A 26,966-nucleotide genomic window follows, 5' to 3' on the forward strand; every position below is an offset into this window, starting at 1 on the left:
ACTTTTTTTCTTTTCTTTTCTTTTTTGGAGACAGAGTCTCGCTCTTTTGCCCTGGCTAGAGTACCATGGTGTCAGCCTAGCTCACAGCAACCTCAAACTCCTGGGCTCAAGCAATCCTTCTGCCTCAGCCTCCCGAGTAGCTGGGACTACAGGCATGGGCCACCATGCCTGGCTAATTTTTTCTATATATTTTTAGATGTCCAGATAATTTCATTCTATTTTTTAGTAGAGACGAGGTCTCACTCTTGCTCAGGCTGGTCTCGAACTCCTGACCTCGAGTGATCCTCCCGCCTTGGCCTCCCAGAGTGCTAGGATTACAGGTGTGAGCCACCACATCCGGCCTGCATAAGCACTTTTTAACCCCCACTTCTGTGCTTTTTCTGTAATGTCCCATCAGCCAAAACAAGTTTCATGGCCAAATCCAAATTCAAGTTTCATGGAAAGATAGACTATCTGCTGACTTCACCTCTTGACTGGAAGAACTACAAGATACTGTGGCTCCTTTCCCTTACCCACTTCCAATATGCCTATATTAGTTATCTTTTGTTGTATAAAAAATTGCTCCTAAACTTAATGACTTAAAACAATAATTAACATGTATAATCTTACAATTTTTGTGAGTCAGGAATTTGGGAGCAACTTAGCTGGGTGATTCTGGTTTTCAGTCTCTCGTGAGCCTGAAGTCACCTGAAGGCTTGCCTGGGGCTGGAGGATCCACTTCCCAGATGGCACACTCACAGGGCTGGCCAGTTCATGCAGGCTGTTTGCCAGGTGGACCTCTCCATAGGACTGTTTGAGTGTTCTCATGATATGGCAGCTGGCTTTCACCAGACCAAGTGACCCAAGAGAGAGCAAAGTAGAAACCACAATGTCTTTTCTGACCTGGCCTTAGAAGTCACATACTGTCCATTCTGTATCATCCCATGGTTCAACCACATTCAGTGTGTAAGGGAACTGCATAAGGGTGCAGATACCAGGAGGCAGAAATCACTGGAGGCCACCTTAGTGACTGGCTACCACACTACCATACATATTAAGTGGCACTGAAAATGTCTTTATTCTACTCTTATATTTAATTGGTAATTTGTAGATCAAACTCTTTCCTAATTTTGAAGATACTGCTCTGTTTTTCTCCAGCTTTGAGAAATACAATGCTGTTCTGATTCCTGATTCTTTGTATGAGTTTCCCCTTCCCTTTTCTGGAAGCGTTTAAGATCTTCTCTTGGTCCCTGGTATTCTGGAATGTGATGATGTTGTGCTTTGGTATGACTCTTTTGTCATTCGTTGTGCTGCTTACCTGCTGTATGTTTTCCATTTAGAAACCCTAGAACAGTGTGAGCAGGCAGGTTAGGACATCTGAATGCATGTGCACAAGGCCCCCTGCCAGGTACATTTAGGGATATGAAGTGGAGGGGGGGGAGGATTGGGGTCCTGCTCTCTTCTTTCCACTACCTTCTAGTGCAGAGTTCTGAGAGACCCCACAATTTGAATATGGTCTTCCAGGTATTGTGAAGGTTTATTTATTAAAATAGCAGAATAGACTGTCTTTTATTTAATAGTTCATTAGCTTCACTTATAACTTTTTAAGTATGCCTCTATTTGTACTCATGCCTCAGTCCCACAAATATTAGGTATGGCCTGTTAGGCAAGTTGCTTAACCTCTCTAGGCCTCAGATTTTTCTTATCTAAAATGAGAATAGTAGGAGTACCTACTTTGTAGACGTTTATTATGACAGTAATGTGAGATAACACCTGAAAAGTGTTTGATGCAACATCTGCTACTTAGGAAAAGGCTATTACAGTAGTCTCCCACCCCACCCCCCATCCTTGGTTTCACTTTCCATGGTTTCAGTTACCCTCAGTCAAGCATGGTCCAAAAATATCAAATGGAAAATACAGAAATAAACCATTTATAAGTTTTAAATTGCACGCCGTTCTGAGTAGCATGATGAAATCTCATGCTATCCCATCCCATCTCACCTGGGTCATGAGTTATCCCTTTGTCCAGCGTCTCCACGCTGTAGATGCTCCCTGCCCGTTAGTAGCCCTCTCAGGTATCACATCAACCGTCGCGGTACTGCAGTGCTTGTGTTTAAGTCGCCCTTATTTGACTTAATAATGGACCCAAAGAGCAAGAGGAGTGCCATTTGGAGATGCCAAAGAGAAGTGTAACGTGCTTCCTTTGGTGAAAGTTCTTGACTTAATAAGAATTTAAAAAAGGTATGCTGAAGTTGCTAAGATTTATGGTAAGAACGACTCTTCTATCTGTGGAATTGTGAAGAAGGAAAAAGAAATTCCTGCTAGCTAGTTTTGCTGCTGCACCTCAAACTGCAAAAGTTATGACCACCATGCATGATAGCTTCTATTACAGTATATTGTTGTAGTTCTATTTTATTATTAGTTGTTAATTGCTTACTGTGCCTAATTATAAATTAAACTTTATCATAGGTATGCATGTATAGGAAAAACCGTAATACTCGCTATATACAGTTCAGTACTAGCCGCGGTTTCAGGCATCCCCTGGGGGTCTTGGAACACATCCCCCACAGATGAAGGGGGACTACAGATAGTCCCCACCTTATGATGCTTCGACTTAGGATTTTTCCACTTTATGATCGTGCGAAGGTGATACGAATTCAGCATGTGCCTCAACTTAAAATGGGATTACCGCGGGATAAACCCGTTGTAAGTTGGAACTGTCCTAAGCGGACATCTGTGCTGTGCTTCCACGGTGGCTGTCACTATTGCCAAGAGCAAGGCTTTCGGCTCAGCGCCCCCTCCTGGGAAGACGGAAAACTGCAGTTGCTAAGGATTTGGAAGGAGCAGGCTGGGGGTTGCAGGATGGTTTAGGTGGGATTGGGGAATAATGCCTTGTGCCTCTACTTACTGTCCCCTCTCTTGCACGCTTATGTTGCAGGAATGCCTGAGGACAAATGGGAATTCTCACTAATTTCCAGGACTACCCTGGGGCAGGTAAGAACAGCTTCTAAGTTTTTTCTTTCTCCCACCACCACCCTCCATTTCCGAGCTCAAGGACTGCTGAATTTGTATCTATTTCCCTTTTCCTTTTCTCATCTCAATTAGGCTGGGAGAAAGTGTTTTTGTTGTTGTTGTTACTTTTGATTGCCTCTTTGTGGCAAACTGTGGCATACAATGTAACAGCTAAAAGCCCTGTGGCATTAATAATGTGCCAAAGACTGTCCTAGGGGCTTTTTTTTTTTTTTTTTAACACAGAGTCTTGCTCTGTCGCCCAGGCAAGAGTGCAGTGGCATCAGCATAGCTCACAGCAGCCTCCAACTCCTGGGCTCAAGCAATCCTGCCTCATCCTCCCCAGTAGCTGGGACTACAGGCACATGCCACCATGCCCAGCTAATTTTTCTATTTTCTGTAGAGGCTCTTGCTCAGGCTGGTCTTGAACTCCTGACCTCAAGCAGGAGTTCCCTCCTCCACGGCCTCCCAAAGTGCTAAGATTATAGGTGTGAGCCACCACGCCCAGCCTAGATTATTTTTTAATCTTCTTAATTGCTGGTGTCCTATTATCTTCATTTTATAGATGAGAGAACTGGGGCACAGACAGGCTAAGTAAATTGGCCAAGGTCACACAGGTGGTTAGTAGTGGAATTAGAATTTGAGCTCAGGAATTAGAATTTGTTCTTCACCACCCTGAACCTTCTCCAAATATTAATTAATTAACATTTATTGAGTACTTACTATGTGACAGGCTGAGACCCCAGAGCTTAACCACCATGCTGCACTTACCAGCTGTGTTACCTTGGACAAGTCATTTTCCTCAGAGTTTAGGTTATAACAACACCCCTCTCCTAAATGCCCACTCCATGCTTGGTGTCTAACCTAATTCATCATCATAATCATCCTGGCCAACATGTCCTGAGCACTTTCTGTGTGCCAGGCACTGTTCTAAACACTTTACAAGTTTTAACTCACCAAATCATTACATGATAGCTCTGCAAGGTTGACATATTTTCCTCATTTTTGGAGGAAGAAATGGAGACATAGAGAGGTTAAGTAAGTTGCTCAAGAGCACACAGCCAGGAAGTGTGGGATTCTAAGTCGGGTCTGACCACAGCCTATACCCTTCGCCACCCTGCTCCTGGCCCTGTGGATTCCCTAAAGCCCAGGCTGCCATTATTGCCTTTGGAGTCTTTGGTACCGTTAGCAAATATTTCCAGTTCTCTGCATCCAGGCACATGATGGATTGTGCTTCCTTTCCCCCTTGAATTTAGGTGTGGCCAAAGAAATATGGTGGCCATAACCTATAGGCCAGTGCAGTATTCTCCACTTGCCTTGAAAATCTTACAAGCATGGAGATGGCACCTCCCTTAACCTGGACCCCCAAGTGAGGATGACATAGAGCAGATCCCCAGCAGACCCACAATGGACGTGTAGTGAAACCCTTGCTGTTGCAAGCCCCTGAGATTCGGAGGTTGTTACTGCAATATAGCCAAGCCCAGGGTTTCTCAACCTTGGCACTATTTATATTTCGGGCCAGATAATTATTGTGGGGAGGGGCTGTCCTGTGCATTGTAGAATGTTTACCAGCATCCCTGGCCTCTACCCACTAGATGCCCATAGCACCCTGACAGTAGTGACAACCAAAACATCTCCAGACATTGCCTAGTGTCTTATTGGGGGTAAAGTCACCTCCAGTTGAGAATACTGCCTGAGCCTATTCTCATAGTCTGATTGTCCTGGTAGTCCTAAATAAACCCCATTTGGGCATGGTGTTGGGGAGTTTTTGTTTGTTTGTTTTTGTTTCATTTTGTTTTTTGCTTATTTTAATGTGTTGTTGATTCTGCTAATATTTAGAACATTGATCTGTAATTTTCCTTTTTGGTGCAATCTTTGTCTAATTTCAATATCAATGTTATTACGCTAGCTTCAAGAGCATTTTCCTTCCTTTTTGTGCTTTGGAATAGTAAGTGGCATTGGTATTATCTGATCTTTAAAGGTTGAAAGAGTTCCCCTATGAAACCATCTTGGGCCCAGAGCTTTCTTATGAGGGAGGCTTTACAACTACTTTGTTTCTATAGTAATTAGTCTGTTTAGACTGCCAGCTCTACAGGGGTCAACTGTGATAAGTTGTATTTGTCTAGAAAATTGTCTACTTACCTACTTCATATAGGTTTTCTATTATATTGTATATAGTTGTGGCAGCACAGGGTTTTAAAAAGTGGGAAAATTTACATGGAAGTCTAGACTTCTGCCTTTTTTCTTTTTCTTTTCTTTTCTTTTTTTTTTTTAGAGATGGGGTCATGCTATGTTGCCCAGGCTGGTCTCAAACTCCTGGACTTCAAGTGAGCCTCCCCAGTAGCTGGGATTACAGGTGTGAGCTGCCACCCCAGCTCTCTGCCTTCTCTTTAAAACTCAGAAGATGTGGCAACACTGGGCCCTGCATTCCACCTGGAAACAGTCAGGTGGAGCTGTGTACATAGCTCTCGTTTTCCTTCTGCTCCCTTCACTGCCTATTGTCTTATACCAAACCTCTTTGTGACCCTGAGACAAGAAGAAGTTAGACAGAGTCTGCTTTTTTGGTGGTTGTTAGGGGCTATAGTATAAACAGCCTAAAAAAATAAGATAAGGGTCCAAAAACAGAAAAGTTGAACTCTGTCTGGGGCAGCAGGGACTAAGATTTCAGTTATCAGGAAGGACTCACTGACCTCAAGACAGCTCTTAGCTTGTGACCCTAAATCTTCTATTCCCATCAATAGTAAACAAAACTTCATTCCACACTTAGAGGGAATGAAGGAAAGACACCAAAATTTATTTAGCTCCCCTTCTGTCACTAAATCTTCACAAGAATTCCTGTGGGGTGTCATTATTCCCTTTTTGCAGATGAAGGAGGCTCAGTGAGGTGTGGGGAGTAGTGGGGATCAGGATTTGAACCTGGGTCTCAGTCCACAGGTCATGCATGGTTTTTCTACTATACTGGCATTCCCAAACCGGGCTGCTCATCAAACTCACTGGAGAGGCCTACAAAAGAATACCTATTTCCACATCCTACCTCTGACCTATTCAACCAGACTTCTCAGTGGGGCTGAGAAATCTGTATTTTAAACAATGATGTGTGCAGTTGTTTGATTACTGTCTTCCTACTAGATGAAAGCTTCATGAGGGCAAGAGGCATATCTGTCTTATTCAGTGACATAGAGTTGGGGACAATACAAATATTTCCTGAGTGACTAAATGTACAAACTTCCTATCCCTGACCCACGGACCAGCTGTGAAGAGTTATTTATGACAAATTCTCTGGCACAGTTCTCTCATACTTCAGTGCACATTTAAAGAATCATTTGGTATCTTAGTTTGGACTGCTATAACAAATTACCATAGACCAGGTGGCTTACACAACAAACATTTGTTTCTCACGGTTCAGGAAGCTGAAAGTCCAAGATCAAGGCGTGAACAGATCCCGTGTCTGGTGAGGGCCCTCTTCCTGGTTTGCAGACTGCAGTCTTCATCGTATCTTCACACGGTAGACAGCAGAGAGCAAGAGCAAACTCACTTTTCTTATGAGGGAGAATCCTAGTCATGAAGCCTCCACCCTCAGGACCTAATTACCTCCAAAGGCCCCACCTCCTAATACTATCCCATTGGGGCACAGGATTCCAACATAGGAATTTGGGGGGGGGGTGGCGAGGGGCAGGAGGGAAACCACAAACATTCCATGACACTTGGGTTGCTTATTTTTTAAAAATGCATATTCTGGGGCTCCTTCCCCAGAGATTCTATGCTTGAGAAACACAGGTTAGCTACATAAAATTTTGATGGCTGGAATTTTCCTTAGTCTTTGAAAAGGGTTAAGACAGTAGGCATCATAGAAGTCAAGTCCAGGGACCTCTGAAGACAATCTAGGTCACCATTTAGCCAAATACCCAGGGAGAAACTCAAGTAGATGAGAAAGCCTGTGACAGGGACACCTGTCTAGACGATAAGCCAGGTAGAGGATTCTGCTGGGACCAGTTACACACAGCAGACAGAAGAAATCCTTCTTAGACATGACTATGGCTTGGCCTTGGCATCTTTTGCACTGGAGGTCGGCTTTGCTTCAGAATCCTAACTGGGTGTGTGTATGAGATGATAAATGTGACTTTGCAGTCAGGCCAGTACACAGCACCGCCACTCACTGATTGTGTGACCTTGGGCAAGTTGTAAATCTCCTGTGCTTTAGTTTTCTCATGTTTAAAGTGGGGCCATGACTACTTACCCTCCAGGATTATTGTGGTAACCAAGACAGTATACACAAGACAGAATGGTGCCTGGCACCTGGTAGGTACACAATCACTAAAGTCAATTACTCCTCCTCATCTGTGAGTGCCAGAGTGTTACTCTGTATCCCAGAGTCTAATACAGGCCCTGGCTCAGCAAATGTTGAACTACTGAATAAAGGACAAAGGACTAACTTACAAACTATGGATAAAATCATCCACCAAATATCATGTTCCATAATTAACTTCAATGTGTAGCAATTTCTTACAGTGAGACTACATCCAGTAAAGAATTGGGAAATAAGGCCATACCGTATGCCAAGATTGCCTTGTTTAGGAGAGGAGGAGGGATAACAAAGCTGTGTTGCTGTGAGATGCCGTGGGTTTGACGTACAAACCCACTTGATGTGTGCAGGGCCGAAGCCAGCCCTTGGCTCATTAGCAAATGCTGAAACTCTTGCAGCTCAGCCAGAGCCAGCGGAGCGGGTTAAGTCCTTGCCAACATGACCTTTCCGCATCAGTGTTCTTATGCTGTCATCAGGATGCCAATGTTAGACCGAGTAGGCCTACCTGGGCCCACTCACCCCTGGAAACTGAAAGGTAGGGTGGCATAAACCTTGCAATCTGGGTGTCAAATCCTTCCTTTGCCACTGACTAGCTATGCGGTTTGGCCATGTGATTTCATCGCTTTGAGCTGCAGTTTCTAACTGTAAAATGGGGTTGCTGGCTCAGTCCCAGGGTTCCAAGTATAACAAGGGGCAGTGCCTATCCCCAGCAAGTGCCTGTTACAGCTGAGTTCCCTCCCTTTGCTCATGGGGTTCTTTCCCCCTGAAATTCCCTTCTCCTGGTCCTTCTAAGCTACCAACACAAGTCCAACATCCTTCAAGGCCCAGCCTGAGGATTAAGACCTCTGCCTCACAGCCCAAGAATCAGAGACGTTTTGTGACCAACTTCTTTTCCCTGACACAGTAAGGAAGAAAGACACAGTATGTGGAGTTTTTTCATTTTTTATTTAGACATGGAATCTTCCTTTTCATATAACTTATCTAATTAAAATATTCATCTTGGTAGTTACCACAAAAAAGTAACATAGAAAATTGTATTTACATTTTGGGACCAAAATACAAATAAAGAGCAGGATGACACCTTGCTCCTTTCCCTCCCACTACCCAGAAAGAAAGAGAAAGCCCCAAAGAAACTGCTCATTACTCCAAGGATCACTAAGGGGTAATCTGTAATTTGTGATTTGTATGTAGTGTAGCACAGAAAAAAATTGCACAAGTTTTCACAAATGAGACCAAAGGTTCAACATTATCCCATGTCTGCTCTGCAGCCATTTCAATAAGCCAGGTGAGGAAGTTGTTTAGAAATTTGGTTTTTCCTCTCCCCCCTTACTCTATTTCATACCAAGTCACATCCCTGATGCAGACTACTCTTGGGGGGGTCGAGGGAAGATCTGGCTCTATGCAATCAGAATTCATCAAAAATCTTTATGTGCCCCAAACAGTGGGATGAACAAATATGTGTCCCTTCTTCCCTCCCTGCCTAAAGACTCCTAATAAGGGAAACTAAATCATACACAACTGAATCTAAAATATGAAAAACTGGTTTCAATGACAAGGACTTAGCTAAGAGACAAATTCAAGGTGGTAGACACCTAGAAAAAGCTATTCTAGGCAACAGATGTCTGGCACCTGACCCGAATGTTCACTTGGTTTCAGGTAAGAGGCTTCCTAATAGATTTGGGGAACAGGCTAAGGGATGGGGTAGAATGGTGGTATAAGCAACCAGGAAAAATAATGCTTTATCCAATTAAAAATTACAGCAAATTAAAACACAGCAATATTTGTGTCCTGTCGCAACAGGCACCCTGCAACAGCAGCACACACTGACCAACGCAGAGCTCTTGCTGTACGGATTTCTTGCATCGCTCTGGAAGCCAAAGGAGGCCTGAGGTCTCCAGGATGGTTAAAAACAGGGGGCTCAGTATTCTGGGCTTTGAGAAAACTTCTCGAGGGGACTGACTGCCGAACTTGTTAGGCTGTCACATTAACCATCCCCTCAGTCTGCTTCTCAGGTTTCTTAAGGATGCATATCTCAAATTCATAGCATCTGCCTCCACCCGGGTCGCAACCAAGCAGGTTTCTACTAGATCTGTGTTCTTCAACAGCCCGGAAGAGGGCTGACGCTGCCCTCCTAGTTCCGATCTTGTTCCTGGGTCAACAGGAAAGTGAGAGCTGCCCTTCCTGACCTTGATGGATGCCTATGTGGTTTCCCCATCCTGATGCTGCAGCTCAAACACTTTCCCTAAGCTGGTCCTTCCCTCCAAATCCTGGCTTAAACACTTAAAAGGCAGAGAGCTTCAGCTGCAAAATTCTCTACCAAACACAGCCAACCGTTGTGCTCTTCCAGTCACATGATCTTACCTTTTAAAGAAAAGGCAAAACAAAGCCAATTTCCAACGTAGCATTACAACTTTTAAAACCATTCACTTCTCATAGCAATTCACAGAGCAAGAGATTAAAGTGCTGGCTTTTAAAACTCTAAAGTTGTATTCAGGGCTATGAAAAGCCCTGCCATGTGTTTTTTTTCCCCCCGTGCTGGTGAGAAGAAGGAAAAATAGGAAAAGCGATAAAAAAAGAAAAAAGGAAAAAAAAAAACCTAAAATTTTGGATGAGAAACTGGAAATTATAAAAATGCTGGGGTTCTGTGCAAATTAATCTCTCAAGGTTCTGTGGCCTCAAAGAAAAAAAAAAAGGTGGGAATTGGCCAAAAGTATGAGAGAAGGATTCTAGGCCTTTACAAATAACTTCCCTTAATAAATATCATTTAATGAGTAAGAAAGAAATGCACCTGCACAGAACGCAGCAATACTGAAAAGGGTCTGCGGCAGAGCCCACATGAATGCTCCTGTCTCCGATCACAGCTCCCTGTGGGACAGGCAGTCTGGCACTCACTCCTCACCCCAGGAAGCAGACACTCTGCAGGATTTGGGGATGCTCAGTCCTCTGTCTGGACCAGAGACTACTCAGGAGAGCTGAGCTGGGAAAGGGGAATGGCTTTCACTAGGTTTTTATCTAACTTTAATAAAGGACCAGAAAATAAAAGGCTAAGTGTGTGGTGGTAGACAAAAAACAGAAACAAAAAAACCTGGGGGTAATATAAATACAATCGGGGGGCAATATTTATTAATTAAAACTATGTCTTATAGTTTACAAAGACACTAATGAACAACAAAAGTATAATTGACCTTAAAATCCTCAGTGAGCCTGAGGCTTCACATTCAGAATTCTGAAGTGTGCTCCGAGCAACGAGGCAGGGCCTGCGGCACGCACGCTCCTGGGGCAGCACCTGCAGACTGCAGGACACGGAGACCAAGAGGTTCCTCAAAGCAAAAGATTCCGGGCTCCTTTGGAAGTTCCATTCCCCAATCCCCATTGTCCTTGTATTCCTGCCCCCCAAATTCCATCCAAGGCAAGTCCTCAGTTTATCGGCGGGAGAATCTGTTCTTGAAAGCTTTAATCGTCTTGGCCATCATCGGGGCAATTTCTGTGAAATGAGGCAGTAGTTTCAGATCTGTGGCAGCTCAGACACACCCCTGGTGGTTTATAGTCAAAGCCAGGCCTACGCTTGGCTGTGCACCATCAGAAAACAGATACAAATAGTAACTATCTGCTAACACTGCAGTAGAAGCAACAGCTCATCACAAACACTTTCTGAGGATCTGCCGGGTGCAAAACAATCACTCTCCGATTCTAGTGACCTGTACCAAAGCTCAGAGAGACCGGCCAACTTGCACATAGTGGTACAGTACGTGGCAGAACTGGAATTTGATCTCTGCCAGACTCAAGGCCATACTCAACCACAGTTCAACTCTGCTTCACAAATAGCCAAACCGGTAGACAGCCGCCCAGGCCCCTAAATCTGTCCAGTGTAGCAACAGGTCTAAGATGAGCTATACAAATACCACCAAAGGAGGGCTAGCCTGCCTCTTGACTGGCTAAACTAAGCACGGCGGAAGCCCAAGCCAGGACTGCCACCCTCCCTTGGGCTCCACAGTGAATACAGAATAATACTTAAGTTAGGACACACCCTTAGGATACTGGGGATAGTCTATGGTAATAAAGTTAATAAAGGCCGGGTGTCGTGGCTCATGCCTGTAATCCTAGCACTCTGGGAGTGCTAAGGTGGGAAGATTGTTTGAGCTCAGGAGTTTGAGACCAGCCTGAGCAAGAGTGAGACCCCATCTCTACTAAAAATAGGAAAATTAGCTGGGCGCTATGGTGTGTGCCTGTACTCCCAGCTACCCAGGAGGCTGAGGCAGGAGGATCGCTTAAGCCCAGGAGTTTGAGGCCACAATGAGCTGTGATGATGCCACTGCATTCTAGCCTGGGTGGCAAAGTGAGACTCTGTTTCAATGAATGAATAAATAAATAAATAAAATAAAGTTAATAAAATACAAAATAGTAAAAAATAATAAAATGCAAAACTAGAACAAAGAATAAATATTTGGAAGCTAGGGTTATAAGGTTAAAAAAACTGCAGTAAGATGGACTATGATTTAGCTGTTAATAATAGTGATTATGAACTGTGTGTTACCACCCAGAGAAACAGGTTTACATTTAGGTGAAAAAAGCAGAATGCGACATTCACTATGATCATTATTTAAGAAATACACGTCAGCCTGGGCAACATGGCAAGACCCCATCATCTCTACAAAAAATTAAAAAGTTAGCCTAAGCAAGAGCAAAACTCATCTCTACAAAAAAAAAAAAAAAGAAAGAAAAAGAAAAATTAGTCTGGCATGGTGGCACACACCTGTAGTCTGAGCTACTTGGGAGGCTAAGGTAGGAGGATGGCTTGAGCCCAGGAGTTTGAGGTTACAGTGAGCTATGATGACACCACTACACTCTAGCCTGGGTGACAGAGTGACACCCTGTCTCAAAAAAAAAAAAAAAAATTAAAAAATTAACTAGGCTGGCAGCATGTGCCTATAGTCCCAGCTACTCAAGAGGCTGATGCAGGAGTTCCAAGCTGCAGTGAGGTATGATCACGCCACTACACTCCAGAGCAAGACCCTGTCTCAGAAAAACAAAACAAAACAAAAAACACCACATGTGCTATGTATGGACAAAGCAGGGAAAAGGAGGGACTAACGTTTAGACCAGCTATGTACCTATGTGCAGGGCACACACACATGCCACAGCCAACACAGTGCAATATAGTGATAATGACATTAAAGGGGCTAAAAAAACTTAGTTTTGAAATATCCGAGCAAGAACTCCAAGTTACTTACTCTTCACAGTGGGTTTCCTAGGATCGTAGGAAACAGTGCTGCTGACCACCGGCGCCAAGTGGGCGCTGCTGGTGCTCGGGCCATCGTAGGCTGGCTCCTCTGGGCTGGGGTTAAAGCTGTTGCTGCTGCCACTGCTGGCTGGAGCATGGCTGTTTCCTGTGGGGTACGGGGCTGGCTTAATCCTGCAACACAGAACAAAGCTGGCTAGTCATGAGTACCAGAAATCTGCCCTCAGCTTGAATAGCCTGAAGCTGGCCTGTGTGAGGACGACTCACTTTGCAGTTTAGACAGTGCACCCCAGCACTCTGGATTCTGGCGATGGCTCAGGGATGTCTGCCTCAGTCTTTCAGAATAAATGATCAACTCAATTAACCGTCCACTGTTTAGATATAAAATCTGTATTTTGAAAATGCTAACGTGGCTCACACAAAAAATAATTTCATCATCACAGAAATATGTTTTTTGTTTACGTGGGGAAATGGAAAGCATAAGGGAACATTTCCCATAAGCCAGGCCCAGTTCTCCATTTACTCTCGACTCCCTGAGGCACGAATAATTACATGGCTCACACTGCAGCAAAGTGCTGAGATGGTCGAGGTTGGCCTCCAGATCCCACACTCCCTTACTTTTGCCCCCAAAAATGAGTCCCTTCCTGCCCCTATGGCAACCTCTTGAGGTTGATGACAAGCTCTTGGGGCTCTCCTCCCTGAGCAGGCAAAAACCAAGTAGGAGCAGAGATCTTACTTGACTCTCTCTGGGACAGCCGCTCCTCCTGTTCCAAACTTCTCCTGCCTTCTCCGGACGTCACGAGGTGGCTTGGCCACAGAGTTGACAAAGGCCATCTTTGCTTGTCGGCCTGTGGAGAAATATGGAGATTAACATCTGCTTTCTTGAGCTTAAATAACAGATGCTTCCGTTTTTTAAATAACCTATAGGATTTTTTCTTAGAAAGAGAGAGAGATTTACTTTAAGGAATTGGCTCACAAAATTATGGGGACTAACAAGTCCAAAATCTGCATGGCAGGCTGGAGACCCAGGAAAAAGTTGATGTTGCAGCCTTAAGTCGGAAGACAGTCCAGAGGCAGAATTCCTAATCTATAGGATTTTCAAGTGCCCCGAAACCCCACTGTTGAGTAGCATGGGCTGTGGCACAAGAAACACCCACCTGCCTGCCTACTGCAAATGCAAGAGATTTAGGGACCAGCAATCCTACATCAGTGGGGCCCAACAAGACCTGTGCCAACCAGAGCATCCATCCTGCCAGTTCTTCTCTGGCCACCCCCTCTCCTTTACCTTTGGGCTTATTGGCATGTGCGGATTGGATGTTCTTTGTCAGTACTCGTAGCCGCTGCTCTCGGGCATCCTGAAGCCGCAGGTACATCTCCCGCCAGGACTCATACTCTTCTGGTCTTTCTTCCTTAAAGTCTCGGTGGCAATGAATTTTCCATAATTGATCTGTTTCTTCAATTAATACCTGAAATGAGAACCAGGACACCACTTATATACATGCACTCTTATATATCTTTTCTCCATTCTCTAATCATCTAGGAATAAACACTCTCCTAATGATTTTTTGGTCTTCATAGTGGCATTATATTAAAATACCACAAATCACTAAATTTAAAAATTGTAAAGTGTGAGGCACCATGCTAGTTGCTTTCAGGTGATTGTGACAGAAGATAACACAAAAATTAGTTTAAGATTAGTCTTTTCCTTTAGAAAAATCAGTAGAGGGTAGAGCTGGGATGAGCACGAATCAGGTACTTCCCAGCGCGGACACTCAACTGTGATGGCAGGGGGCCACCTGAGAAGGATGTTGGGCTATGGAGCTCTCAGGATTAGAGAGAGACAGCTGATTCTCTCTCTAATGTGATCAAATGAGCACATCCACACCACGAGAAGGATTTCTGGATAGATCTCATGTCTCTAGGAGATACTGAGACACCCAGCCAGGCTGAGTGTCAACACAAAGCACTGTCCCTGCCCTGGATCCCAGGTGCTCCGCTGCCAGAATTCTCCCACGACCTTTATGACTAGGCTCAAGGGAGGTGTTGGAAGTGCCCCCTGCCCCAATTTGAATGCCACCTTGATTCTAGCCCAAGAAGCCCACTTAAGATGCCAGGAGCAGGTGCTAATAACATGCTTCTTTAAAGGCCCACAGGCAACCCAACATGCCCAGAACAATGCTCGGACCACTGCTCTGTTCTTCAGCCACAGCAGCGTCACAGGGATAAAGCTATTTCGGGAGACACAGCCAGAAAACTGCCCTCTTCCCACCCAAACAGGATACTCACATGATTGTATTCCTCTATACGATATAGTTGATCAGGTGTACACCTCTCCAAAACAGGTTCAAGAACAGAATATGGGACTCCTCCCACTTCAAAGATTGCTGCAGAGAAATCAAAGGTGAAAGCATTGAATAGCGGCCAAACCACCCAGTGATAAGGGTCTGAGTGCTACAATGTGCTTGAGAGCTAGAGAGAAGCGTGTGACTTACAATCGATGTTGTTTTTAAGTACCCGGATGCACTGCTGGTGCAAGGTCATCATTTTGGGGAGATAGGCACATTTGGAACCAGAATACACCTGCATTTTGGAATTCATTCTGCGTCCAGTGAATCCGGCTTCTTCTTCGTCCAGGGGTGAAGAGAATGCTACAGGGCAAGAAAAACCCAAAAGGAAATTACAGAAGGCTCTAAGTGATACAGTAAAAACTCTCCGTCCACCCCAGTCCTCGGCCTCCCACTTCCTTCAAAGGCAACCCATGCTACCAGTTTCCTGTGGATCCTCCCAGAGACTTTATCCAAAAGTAAGCAAATATGTACCTTATTCCTTTTTCAACCAATTAATAACATACTACACACACCACTATTTGTATTTATCACATCTTAGAGATTGTTCCATGTCCATACATAAAGACTTTCCAACTCATACTCCCTAATTCTATTTTAAAAAATTTTCAAAGGGAAAAATAAATTAATTAAAAAATAATTTCCACATTTTTTACAGTGGCACAGGATGCTGCTATGTGGATGAACCATGATTTATCTATTAGTCTCTTGCTGATGGACACTTACGTGGCTTTTAATTCTTTTGCCATTATATTAGACATTTTTTTCTTTAAGATGAAATATGATATTTAACAATTATAGAATTAAAGTGCTGCTAATAACAGCAGCAGCTAAGATTTATTGAACAATTACTATGTCAAAAACCCAGAGCTAAAAGCTTTACTGGCATTATCATCACTTCTTTTTTTTGACAGGCTCTCATTCTGTCACCCAGGCTGGAGTGCAGTGGCATCATCACAGCTCACTGCAACCTCAAACTCCTGGGCTCAAGCGGTCCTCCTGCCTCAGCCCCCCCAGTAGCTGGGACTACAGGTGTGAGCCACCACACCCAGCTAATTTTTCTATTTTTGGTACAGATGGGGTCTCGCTCTTGCTCAAGCTGATCTCAAACTCCTGGCCTCAAGCAATCCTCCTGCCTCAGCCTCCCAGAGTGCTAAGATTGTAAGCGTGAGCTGCCACACCTGGCTGCATTATCACTTTGAATCCACTAAACTGAACACTATAAGGCAGATACCATTACTACTCCCATTTACAGAATATGAAACTGAGGTCCAAAGAAATTAAGATATTACCGAGGGTCACACAACTTATAGAAGAGTCGGGATTCAAATCCAAGCCATCAAACTCCAGGGCCTATGCTCTTAGAAATGTACCAAAAATATGATAGTAGGTGATAGATCATGAATGAATTTTTAAATCTTTTTCTCATATTAAAAAAGAAAATTACCTTTTCGCTTTGGTTGGAAGGAGGACATCAACTCGAGGGAAGGCAGTGGACGGTAATTGGCCTGTATCATGGGTAGCGGGAGGTCTGGCAACACTGGCAACACATCAGGGACCTGCAGAGGACAGGCTCGTGAATGGAGAGCCAGTGAGCAGGAGCATAGCTTTCCCTCCTACAGTCAATTCCTAGGAGTGTTACCCAGGCACACTTCCCAGCAGATCTAGGCTGGAAGGGGCACAGTCACCTCTGACAGATGGGCCCATCACAACAGGATACCTCAGAGCAGGGAATTTTTTTTTTTTTGGAGACAGGGTCTCACTCTGTCTCTCAGGCTGGAGTGCAGTGGTGTGATCCTAGCTTACTATAACCTCAAACTCCTGAGCTCAAGTGATCCTCCTGCCTCAGCCTCCCGAGTAGCCATGCCACCACACATGGCTAGTTTTTTTTTATTTTTCATACAGACAGGGTCTCACTATGTTGCCCAGGCTGGTCTCAAACTCCTGGCCTTGAGTGATCTTCTCATCTTGGCCTCCCAAAGTGCTGGGATTACATGTGTGAGCCACCACACTCAGCCTAGAAAATTCTTATCTGGGGTACCATCTACCCTGACAGCTAGCAAGGCCCAGAGGAAATTACTACAACCTGAAATTCAACAGGCATGTAAAAGCAAGCCTCCCTGTTTAGTGGCAGGGAGGCTACAGGAAGCCACCAGGGGCTGAAGGGGTTACCTTTTTCAGCTTGGCTGAATTGGCTCCAGCTGGTTGCAACTTCTCTGACTTGTTCTCGTTCACCTTAGGTAATTTCTGAACCGAGTCCAAGTTTTTACTAGTGCTTTTAGAATCACTTTTTTTAAGTCCTTTTGCTCCAAGTGCTGTGGCTGAAGTTTTCACAATCTTTTTCTTTTTCTTCCGGGGCTGGTCATAGCTGAGGTAGGATTCAAAAGACATGGTGGGCTGCTCGAACTCATCCTCCATATCTGCATCCTCACCTTTGGGGAAGGAGCCCAGTGACTTTCTATCCAAATTAGAAGTTTTTATTTTCCTTTCTTGAGTTTTTAGGTTATTAGAAACCTTCTCTTTTACCTTGGGCAACAGGTCTCCTTTTCCTATGTCTAAGCTGTCCAGACTTTGCTTGTTTTTGTCTGATTTGGTTTTCTCCAAGTCTCTGTGCTTTGGCTTTTTAAGGTGGTTGTCTGAAGCAGTCTCCAAAGGGGGCAAAAACTTCTTCTTGATGCTGCTGCTCTCCTTTTCCTTCTCTTTCTTCACACCACCTGAGGGCAGTTTCTCCTTTGTGCTCTCCCCTGAGGGCGGCCTTCGGTTTTCCTCTTTGGAGAGGGCCTTGTGTGATTTCTCTCTGCTCAGAGCAGAAGACTTCTCATCACCCTTGGCATCCATGGGGCGTTTTTCCCTGTGGGAAGATTTGTGCTCCTTGTTTTGATTCATAACCCCTTTCCCCTGGGGTTCACCCAGGTGTCGTTCTTGACTGACTCCCAGTCTGTCCTGAAAGGCATTACTGTGGCCTTTTCCAGGCTTCTGGTGTGAAACGATGGGCTCATGATCCTCCTCTGAGAACCTGTAATGGTCCACGTACATCTGACGAGGACTGGTATGAGATGGAGGGGACTGAACATGGCCATAATCAGAAGATTCATGGTCTGAGGAATAAGCTGGTGACACTCTGTGACACCTCTTTCGCTCCTCTCTCCTCTCATGACCGTGAGACACTTTATGAGGTCTCTCCAGCTCTGAGATTTTTCTGTGTTTTTTCTGTCTGTGCTCAGGGCTAGGGCTATAGGATCGGCTACCAGAGGCTTTCCAGTTCTCTTGGTAGTCCACCTCCATCTCTTCCTCCTTCTGAAGAGCATCCCGAGGGCGCTTTCGGGAATTGTTCTTCTCGAAGTCTTGTTCATCAGGCTCAGTGTTTCTAAAATGAAAGAAAAAGCAGATACAAATCTCAGTGTAATCCTTATTCAGAGGACAAGTCACAGAATCTGCATCCACAAAAGAGATGAAGAAGATGGAGACTTAGGACCAGCCACAATGGCTCGCGCCTGTAATCCTGATAACCTGGGAGGCTGAGGCGGAAGGATTGCTTGAGCTCAGGAGTTTGAGACCAGCCTGAGCAAGAGCGAGAGACCCCATCTCTACTAAAAATAGAAAAATTGGCCGGGCATCATGATGCAGGCCTGTAGTCCCACATACTCAGGAGGCTGAAGCAAGAGGATTGCTTGAGCTCAGGAGTTTGAGGTTGCTGTGAATTAGGCTGACACCACTGCACTCTACCCAGGAGGACAGAGTAAGGCTGTCTCAAAAAAAAAAAAAAAAAAAGATTCAGAGTTAGAAACAACAAGGTCTTGGGAAGAAGGTAAGTGGGTTATGCTTTAAAAAAAAAAAAAAAAGCACCTGTACTGTAAGAAGGATTATGCTTAAAGATACTCAAGTTTATTTTTATTTATTTATTTGAGACAGAGTCTCACTCTGTTCCCTGGGCTAGAGGGCCATGGTGTCAGCCTAGCTCACAGCAACCTCAAACTCCTGGGCTCAAGAGATCCTCGTGCCTCAGCCTCCCGAGTAGCTGGGACTACAGGCATGCACCACCATGCCCAGCTAAATTTTTTTTGTATATGTTTTAGTTGTTTTGGCTAATTTCTTTCTATTTTTAGTAGAGACAGGGTCTCGCTCTTGCTCAAGCTGGTCTCAAACTCCTGACCTCAAGCGATCCTCCCGCCTCAGCCTCCCAGAGTGCTAAGATTACAGGCATGAGCCACCGCGCCCGGCCTATTTTTTAATTTTTTTTCTTTCTTCTCTAGTCACAAAGGAAGATGCTTAAGTTTTATTATTTTTTTTTGAGACAGAGTCTCACTCTGTTGCCCCAGCTAGAGTGCCATGGCGTCAGCCTAGCTCACAGCAACCTCAAACTCCTGGGTTCAAGCGATCCTCCTACCTCAGCCTCCTGAGTAGCTGGGACTACAGGCATGCGCCACCATGCCTGGCTAATTTTTTTCTATATATTTTTTTAGTTGTCCAGCTAATTTCTTTCTATTTTTAGTAGAGATGGGGTCCTGTTCTCGTGCAGGCTGGTCTCAAACTCCTGAGCTCAAACGATCCACCCATCTCGGCCTCCCAGAGTGCTAGGATTACAGGCGTGAGCCACCATGCTCGGCCAATACTCAAGTTTTAAAACTGGGAAAACAGAAATGGGAAATGACAAGTTTAACTGCAACATACAAAGAAGATCAAATTTCTTATAGACATGAAAATTTGAAGATGTTTTTAAATGCAGGGACATGTTTAACTTGTTACATAAAAAAAGGGCTGCCAATTATTTATCTAGTTCACAACTATATAAAAATGCCTTTTAAGAAGAGGTTAGAAAGAAACTTACCAAACTGTTAATAATGTTTATCTTTAGATGATAGACATGAGAGATTTTGATTTCTATTTTTTAATATTTTCTAACATTCTACAATGATCATGGATTATTTTTAAAATTGAGGCAAAGAGTGTTTTTTTTTTTCTCTATACCAAAGGCATCCTGAACAAAAGAGTTTAAATAAGAAGGCAGAAAAGGAATAATAAAGAAAAAGTTTCCAATCTGTAAACACTTTGAGTACTGGATTTAACCATGCAGTTGAACAAATCTAAAGAAAAATGGTTCTTACCGTTCCACTGGAACTAGCTTCTTCCACTGAGCCACTAGGTCTCTGGCAAAGTTTCCCACATGCTCATGTTTCCGCAAGCTATTTACTGTTTTCCCAACCCCAGTCTCCTACAAATTTGACAAAGAAATCGTTAGAGGGTTATGGAACTAGGCTGACATTTTTCTAAGAAATAAGGCCTCCTGCTTTGAGAAACTCAACAGCAATACTTCTTTCTTAAAGCATACAAGTCTTCATACTAAATTACTTTGTGCCTATGCCCCAAATCTCTAATGACACATAGTAGCAAAGCACACCAAATTCAGAACAGGAAAACCACTTCTAGAACTTTAACAGTAACAACAAGAGTGATTATGGCAGATGTTAGGTACTATTAAGAGCTTTGCTTACAGTATCTGAATCAGTCTTTGTAATAACTCTGTGAGGCAGGAATCAGCCCCGTTTTACATAGGAACAGCTGAAAGTCAGAGAACTGGGATTTGAATCCAGGACAAGTTGATGCCAAAGTAGACGTTAATTCTTTTAAATTTTTTGAAATAAAAGTCACATAACAACTCACCATTTTAACTAAAGTGTATAATTCAGTGGATTCCGGAACACTCACAGTATTGTGCAACCATTACCACTACTTAATTCCAGAACATTTCCATCACCCTAAAAAGAAATCCTGTTCCTCCCAATGCCCCAGCCCCTGGCAACCACTAATCTACTTCCTGCCTATGGATTTGCCTATTCTGGACATTTCATGTAGCCTTTTGTGTCTGGTTTCTTTCACTCCAAAGCTCACGCTCTTAACTTTACCTCTACGCTCTCTCTGGTGGGAAGGGGATGGGATATAAAGTTACACAACTCTTACCGCAAGAATGTCTACTGTAATAGGCAAGGTGGAGAGTTTCTTCAAATATTTCAATAGCTGCAGAGAGAATAAAACAACCATTAATTCTAATAGTCATATCCACTGGAATAAGAATAGTATCTGACAATTAAGTGCTTACTCAGTGCTAAGCATTTTACAGTAATAAGTATTATCCCTATTTTACGAGTGCAGTAATAGGCTCAGAAAAGTTATTTTACTCTCCCCAGGATGCAAGCAGGGCAGGATTCACTCCGGTCCATGGCTTTCGATTTCCTGCTTTCAACCACTCGGCCACACCAAGGGGAAGTGAGCCAGAGAGAAGAGGATCAAAACCTACCAACTCAGATAAAAGTCATCAACAACTGTCAGTTTGTCCCTGTATTGACAGAATTTATGAGAAGGATGCCAATTTTAGGAAAATTACCCATGGACTGGCACACAGGAAAGTAAAGAGAGAAGAGGCCTCTGCAGGGAAAGAGCACCATGTTTCCAGAGGCCCGCAGTGTTGAATTGGTTTTTTGATGCATAAGTGGGAAGCCAAGAGCAAGTTCAAGTTGCTAGAATCAGAGCTTTGCTGTTAATGGTGAACACACAATGCCTAGGTAGATTAAAAAAGCGATCTGGGTTTGGCCACATTTCCTTTCTATAGCCCCTAAAACTAGGTCAAAATCAGTAGAGCAGAGCTGTTAAGATGGAGTTCCAGAGTCAGAGACGGGCTTCACAGTCTAGCTCTGTCACCTCCTTGCCAGGTGATCTTGTACAAGTCAGAAACCTCTCCAGACTTCAGGAATTAGATCCTGTCTCTGCTTCACAAACTGTGAGAACTCACTGAACCAAACCATGAGCAGTCCTTAGTCATAGTGCCTGGAATAGTCTGAAAGCTCAATAAATGATTATTAATCATTTCATTCATCAACTGACAGCTCTTTAAATATTCTACTCTTGATCTTCGGCCAGATATTCTTTAGCCAATCCCTACTTGCTCTATTTCTACCAAAAGTCATGATTGGCTATGCCTTTCTCTAGGAAATGTTTATGTGTATATAAACATACTTACCATACAAGCAGTGGTGCAAAGTACAAGTAATTAAAAATAGATAACTGGGGCTACCTTTGCATTTAAATATTAGATAACAAGATCAGTTCTTTTTCATGTGTGGCCCAGGCTATAATTAGTATGCCATATTGCTATTAGGTGGAGTAACAAGTATGTTTTTCTGGTCATTCTGCTTTCAATCATTACTTAACATGGTCACTAGGCAGAGCAATTGGATCACAAGTGATAATCTTGTTTGACTAGGAACAAGTAAGAGGCCAACTGGTGTATCTAGGGAGTTTCATTGTCATAGCTGAGTGAAAATTATCTTCCACTTCAAATTCGATCACCACTGTATCTAACTAAGGAAAAGTTTTGTGTTTCTTGTTGCCCAAGCTATAGGTGCAAAGATTAATGCCAATTCATTTTCTTAAAGGAAAATTTAAATATCACCAAAAAGGTTAAAAACAAGTGGTTATCCCACAATATGCCATCCCCTGGAAGGGGTAGGTCGGAAACATTTATATACCATTTCCTGCATGTCAGTTGCTATGCTAAGCACATAATATGTTACCTCATTTCATCCCCACCAACCTACTCTATAAGGTGACTATAATTCTCCCTATTTTACAGATATTAAAACTGAGCCTGTGAGGTTAGGTACCTTGCCTAACGAGCTAATAAATCAAATGTGTCTACCACGGTATGGACTACAAAGCCAAGAGAAGCATCCAACATAATAACACTGTCCTTAGGAAAAGGACATAGAGCAGTAACTCATATACCTCTTGGCATACTCGGAATAAGAGTAGCAGAAGAGCTCCTCCTCAGTACTATGTTGTTAGACAGTTTAGAGTCCACATAGTAAAGGAAGTCACCAGGGGGACAGAGTCCCAGGACCTCTACAAAGCCAATATATAAGGATGAGGCCACAAGTCACTGTGGGTGTGTTTACCTCAAAGCCTAGCACTAACTGGAAGAATAAAAACTGCCTTTCTGTTTCTCTTTGGGTTAGCAGGGGTGACTTAAAAGCAGATAAAACTAAAACTCTCAAGATTTTCAAACAATTTAGCCCAACAATAGAGAAAAGGAGCTTCACAATGCCTCTATTTTCAGTAAATTTCAAGAAAGAACAAAGCAATAACAAGGCAAAAGCACATTGGGCATCCTTAGGTGGATGAAAATTTGCTGTTATCAAAGCAGGGTACCAATTATAGAGCTTGCAATAAGTGATAACAGACAATTGAGAAGTATCAAACATTTTCACAGTACATGCTTAGGAATCTCAGTTGTCCCTTGCACACTGCTTTTGCAAAGAGCAAAAATGTTCTTAATGTTGACCTCCTAGTTCTCTCCCTGCCATCAAACTGTGTTCTTGGTAGTTTTCACAGTCAAAATGTAACATGGGACAGGTAACTGTTATCAGCCATGAAAATCGGAAACATGAAAACAGAAACCAAATGGCCCTGGTCTGCCTGATACCTTCTCCCCCAAGTAAGCCTAGATCATAGAGGAACTCAAAGGTGAAAACAGAATTACAGCACGTTTAATACCAGAAGATCCATGAACATAGGTGTGGAATCACCCCTTTGGCTAATAATGGTTTGAAAGCAAGAAATGGTTGCAAATTCAATACTGCTATATAATCATCTTGCAATTTCACAAACAACCTGTGGGAGCTTGCTGGGTTAACAGAAGGTTGAGAGGAGCAAGGCCAGTGTGCCAGCTTGCAATTTTCTCTCTGCAGTTAACTCATTTCTGAATGCCAACTCTTATGCTCTCTGCAAAAATGATCTCTCAACATTTTTGCATCTTCATAATGCTCACTTTACAATGCAAAGCCAGAAATTCAGGGCGATTTTCTATCTGGGAAGAGAAAGCCCAAATGCTCAAAGTATCAATAGCTGTTCAAGTAGACTGAGAAGCAAAATGAGCCTTTTCCCGATTTGATATTTCATGCACAGGGCTACTTCAAAATTTAAATTCTAGTGGAGAAATGACTATCCATACTACAGACAACTTTTTTTATCTGATACAAATAAAGACCAAAGCGGAGTGGTGGTGGTTACATAACCTGGCTTTAAGATTTTGAAAGTCAGTCACAAATCTTAGTGTTTAGGAAAACAAACTAGTACTCAGAAATAATGACCATTTATTAGATGTCCACAAAGGGTTATTGTAAAAAGAAACTTGTAAATATGCCTGGCCATTAGGTACTGCAGGCTCAACAGAAAACATAGCACAATTTAAAGTATTTAAGTGTTCACAGATTTAGAACTAAAATGGCTTCCTGAAGTGGATCTTGGAGCTAGGAATGAGTGAGGAGAGTCAGACAGTGGCTTGATGGGCAGAGGCTGTGTGCAGCCTCTCGAAAGCGAGAAGCGACACCTCTGACAGGCCAGAACAAGGTAAAGAGAAAGGGGCTCTTCAAGAAGAAAGATCTGAAGAATGGCAACTTGTATCTGCTGAGCACATACATCGAGCGTGGCACTTTAGCCTTTCAGTTTAGTAAGAAGCAGGTGAGTAAACACGCTCAGCAAAGAACCGCCCCCAAAGGCCATAGCAGATGCCTCCCTGCATTACTTCCTCCTCCGCCAGGACGCTGGCGCTGACTCGCAACTCCGGGAACCGCGCGCCCCAGCTAGAATGCGGACCGCGAATGTCAAACACCCCAAGTGCTTTCATCCACGTATTTCAATTAAAAAAAAATTCTAACAGCCACCAGACACTCTCCTGGAGGCAACGGAGAAGCTGGATAACAACGATGAACAGAGAGAAGAATGCATTAAACTTAACGTCCAGTTTTAAAAAGAAACAACAAAAACTAGTTAAGTACAATTAAAAATGGTTGCCCATCACTCGAACAACGAGAAACGGTAGCTCTTACTTTTCCATGAATGCCAGGAGGAGATCCAGCTGCAACTTCTACCCCACCCCCTTCTTTCTCAATCCCGACCTAAGTTTTAGGAGTACGGCGAGGTGACGGCGGCTCTATCTTGTTCTGAAAGCGAAAGGTCCAGGCTCTAACATCCAGCCAGGAGCAATAAAGACGTGAGTGGGAAACGCAGGACCACACGCCGAGCCGAGGCTCCATCACCACAGGCGGCACCGCCTCCTGCTCCTCCTCGCGACAACCGTCCCGGGACTCAGAAATCAGAGCGGACTCGCGGGGACCGGTCGGAGCCGGGCGCCGCAGGACCCGCGGGCGGGCAGAGTCACTCCCAGGCTGGCGCCTTCCCGCGCCCTCGGCGAGCCCCACCGACGGGAAACAGCCGGCGCGGAGCGGGCGGAGCGGCCCGGGGGCCGCCGGGCACGCGGGGTCCGCACCGGAGCGCGTCCCGGCCGCCGGGATCCCGCGGGCGCCCCCGTCCCGGGCCCGAGGGGGAGGTGGGCCGGGCCGCCGAGTCCCGACGCCCGCCGTGCGGGGTCCCCCCGCGTGGGCAGCGGCTAGGGCCGCGAACTTGGCGACCCCGGCCCCGCGAGCCCGGCGGGGCCTGGCTCAGGGTCCGAGCCCCCGTGGCCCTGGTCGGTCGGGAACCGGCCGCGCCCGGGCCCGCGGCCGTTACGGGGCCCGCGCCGCGCCCAACGCCCGCCGCGCTCCGCGCAGCCCCCTCGCTCACCTTCTTAGGGTCCGGGTTCGCGGCCAGGCGTGCCTGCAGCCTCTCCACAACTTGGAGCGCCGACTCCGCCGCCATCGCTGTCACTGGCCGGCCTCCTCGCCGGAACTGGGCTCGCGTCGCGTCCTCGGGCCGCAGCTCCGCCCTCCGTGCATCCCCGGCGGAGACGGAAGCGCGACTGGCCCCTTCCGGGCCTCGGCTCGGGGGGCGCGGGGCGAGGGGGGCTGGCCGGCCTCAGGCCCCGCCCCCAGGTCGGGGTCCTCGGCGCCCACCCGCGGTGGCGCCCGCCTCGCGCCGTGGGCCCAGGTGCGCGCGCCGGGCGCCGTGGGCCCCTGGGGCCGAACGCGCTGGCCGCAGGCGGGCGACCCGCTTCTGGTCCTCGGTGTGCCAAGCCGAAGCCTCTGGGAGACCTCTCGGTGTATAGTCCAAGACGGAATGAGGCCGCAGCGCCAGAGCCCCGGCTTATAAAACCTACCCACCCACCCCCCACGCCCTGGGCTGAGCCGCGCCCTAACTAACACCTGTCAGTGGTCCCTGGCTGGCGCCCGGCTCAGGCAATCAGCGGGCGTACGAACGACAGCGGCCACCACTCTAGGTTGAGCGCACTGCGCGCCAGCAGTTGGACTATCTTTTTAAGCCTCGATACAAACTGATGAATCGAGTTATATTATCCCCATTTTACAGACGAGGAAACTGAGGCTCAGGGAGATGAAATTAACTTGCAAGTGGTCACATAACAGGGAAGAAGTGAAAATGGAATCTGAATCTTAGAAATCTAGGTCCAGTATGAACGCACATTTCTGAATAGGTCGAGAAATTGAAGCCCAGAGAGAGAAAGAGATGTGTCAAAAGTCAAACAGCTTAGTTCTGTGAGGCAGTAATAGCCTGTGTGTAGCGTTTTCCCCCAAACAGTATCTGGCACAGAGGCACCAAATAAATACTTCTTGAATGAATGAATGGATAAATGGATGGGTGGATGTTTCCTCTGATGACCTGTCCATGAGCAGGAGGACCTAAATCAGAACAGCCCAAGACACTGTCCTTGAGGCCACTTACCCTCATCCTAGAAGCACTAAATTTTACGGATTACTAGTATTACTACTAAAAAGAGCAACTAAACAGTCAAAAATTGACTTAGAATACCAGCATGCCTCTCATTTGATTAGATCAGATCAGAGTAGATCCTAATCAGATCTTCAGCTGTTGGCCAGGGCGAAGCTGCTCAAGCCTGTAATCCTAGCACTCTGGGAGGCCAAGGTGGGAGGATCCCTTGAGGTCAGAAGTTTGAGACCAGCCTGAGAAAGAGGGAGACCCCCCCCTACTAAAAATAGAAAAATTAGCTGGGCGTCGTGGTGGCGCCTGTAGTCCCAGCTACTTGGGAGGCTGAGGCAGGAGGATTGGTTGAGCCCAGGAGTTTGAGGTTGCTCTGTGCTAGGCTGATGACCCAGCACTCTAGCCCGGGTGACAGAGCATGACTCTG

At 45.1% G+C, this 26,966-nt stretch overlaps 1 protein-coding gene and 1 long non-coding RNA gene across 6 annotated transcripts in view; one reads left to right on the forward strand and one right to left on the reverse strand.

The window, feature by feature from the left end:
- The window catches only part of LOC123634424, a 35,188-nt gene extending 13,437 nt beyond the window's left edge, over window positions 1-21,751 (forward strand). For 2 of the 5 annotated variants that reach the window (XR_006733911.1, XR_006733909.1), the window contains exons 2-4: window positions 2,918-2,973; window positions 14,676-15,333; window positions 21,061-21,751. This is a non-coding gene — a long non-coding RNA (uncharacterized LOC123634424). The remainder of the gene's footprint in view (window positions 1-2,917; window positions 2,974-14,675; window positions 15,334-21,060) is intronic. The other 3 variants (XR_006733913.1, XR_006733910.1, XR_006733912.1) reach the window with 2 other exon arrangements.
- ELOA (elongin A) lies at window positions 8,218-25,777 on the reverse strand. The gene is made up of 11 exons (XM_045546028.1): window positions 25,490-25,777; window positions 20,834-20,890; window positions 19,981-20,087; window positions 17,048-18,242; window positions 16,323-16,434; window positions 15,023-15,178; window positions 14,817-14,914; window positions 13,816-13,996; window positions 13,267-13,378; window positions 12,523-12,704; window positions 8,218-10,775 (listed from the first exon to the last, which is right to left on the reverse strand). The coding sequence occupies exons 1-11, from the start codon at window positions 25,562-25,564 to the stop codon at window positions 10,714-10,716; spliced, it is 2,337 nt and encodes a 778-aa protein (XP_045401984.1). The 5' UTR covers window positions 25,565-25,777; the 3' UTR covers window positions 8,218-10,713.
- Between the last annotated feature and the right edge of the window lie 1,189 nt (window positions 25,778-26,966).

This window comes from Lemur catta, chromosome 3, assembly GCF_020740605.2.
Source record: "Lemur catta isolate mLemCat1 chromosome 3, mLemCat1.pri, whole genome shotgun sequence".
Classification (NCBI taxonomy): Eukaryota; Metazoa; Chordata; class Mammalia; order Primates; family Lemuridae; genus Lemur; species Lemur catta.

Coding starts and splice junctions, on each gene's coding strand:
- ELOA (XM_045546028.1), bottom strand. CDS start 25,564: ATGGCGGCGGAGTCGGCGCTCCAAGTTGTGGAGAGGCTGCAGGCACGC. Junction 18,243..19,980: donor AAGCTAGTTCCAGTGGAACG/GTAAGAACCATT, acceptor CTTTCATTTTAG/AAACACTGAGCCTGATGAAC. Junction 10,776..12,522: donor TAGGAAACCCACTGTGAAGA/GTAAGTAACTTG, acceptor CTCATTTCACAG/AAATTGCCCCGATGATGGCC.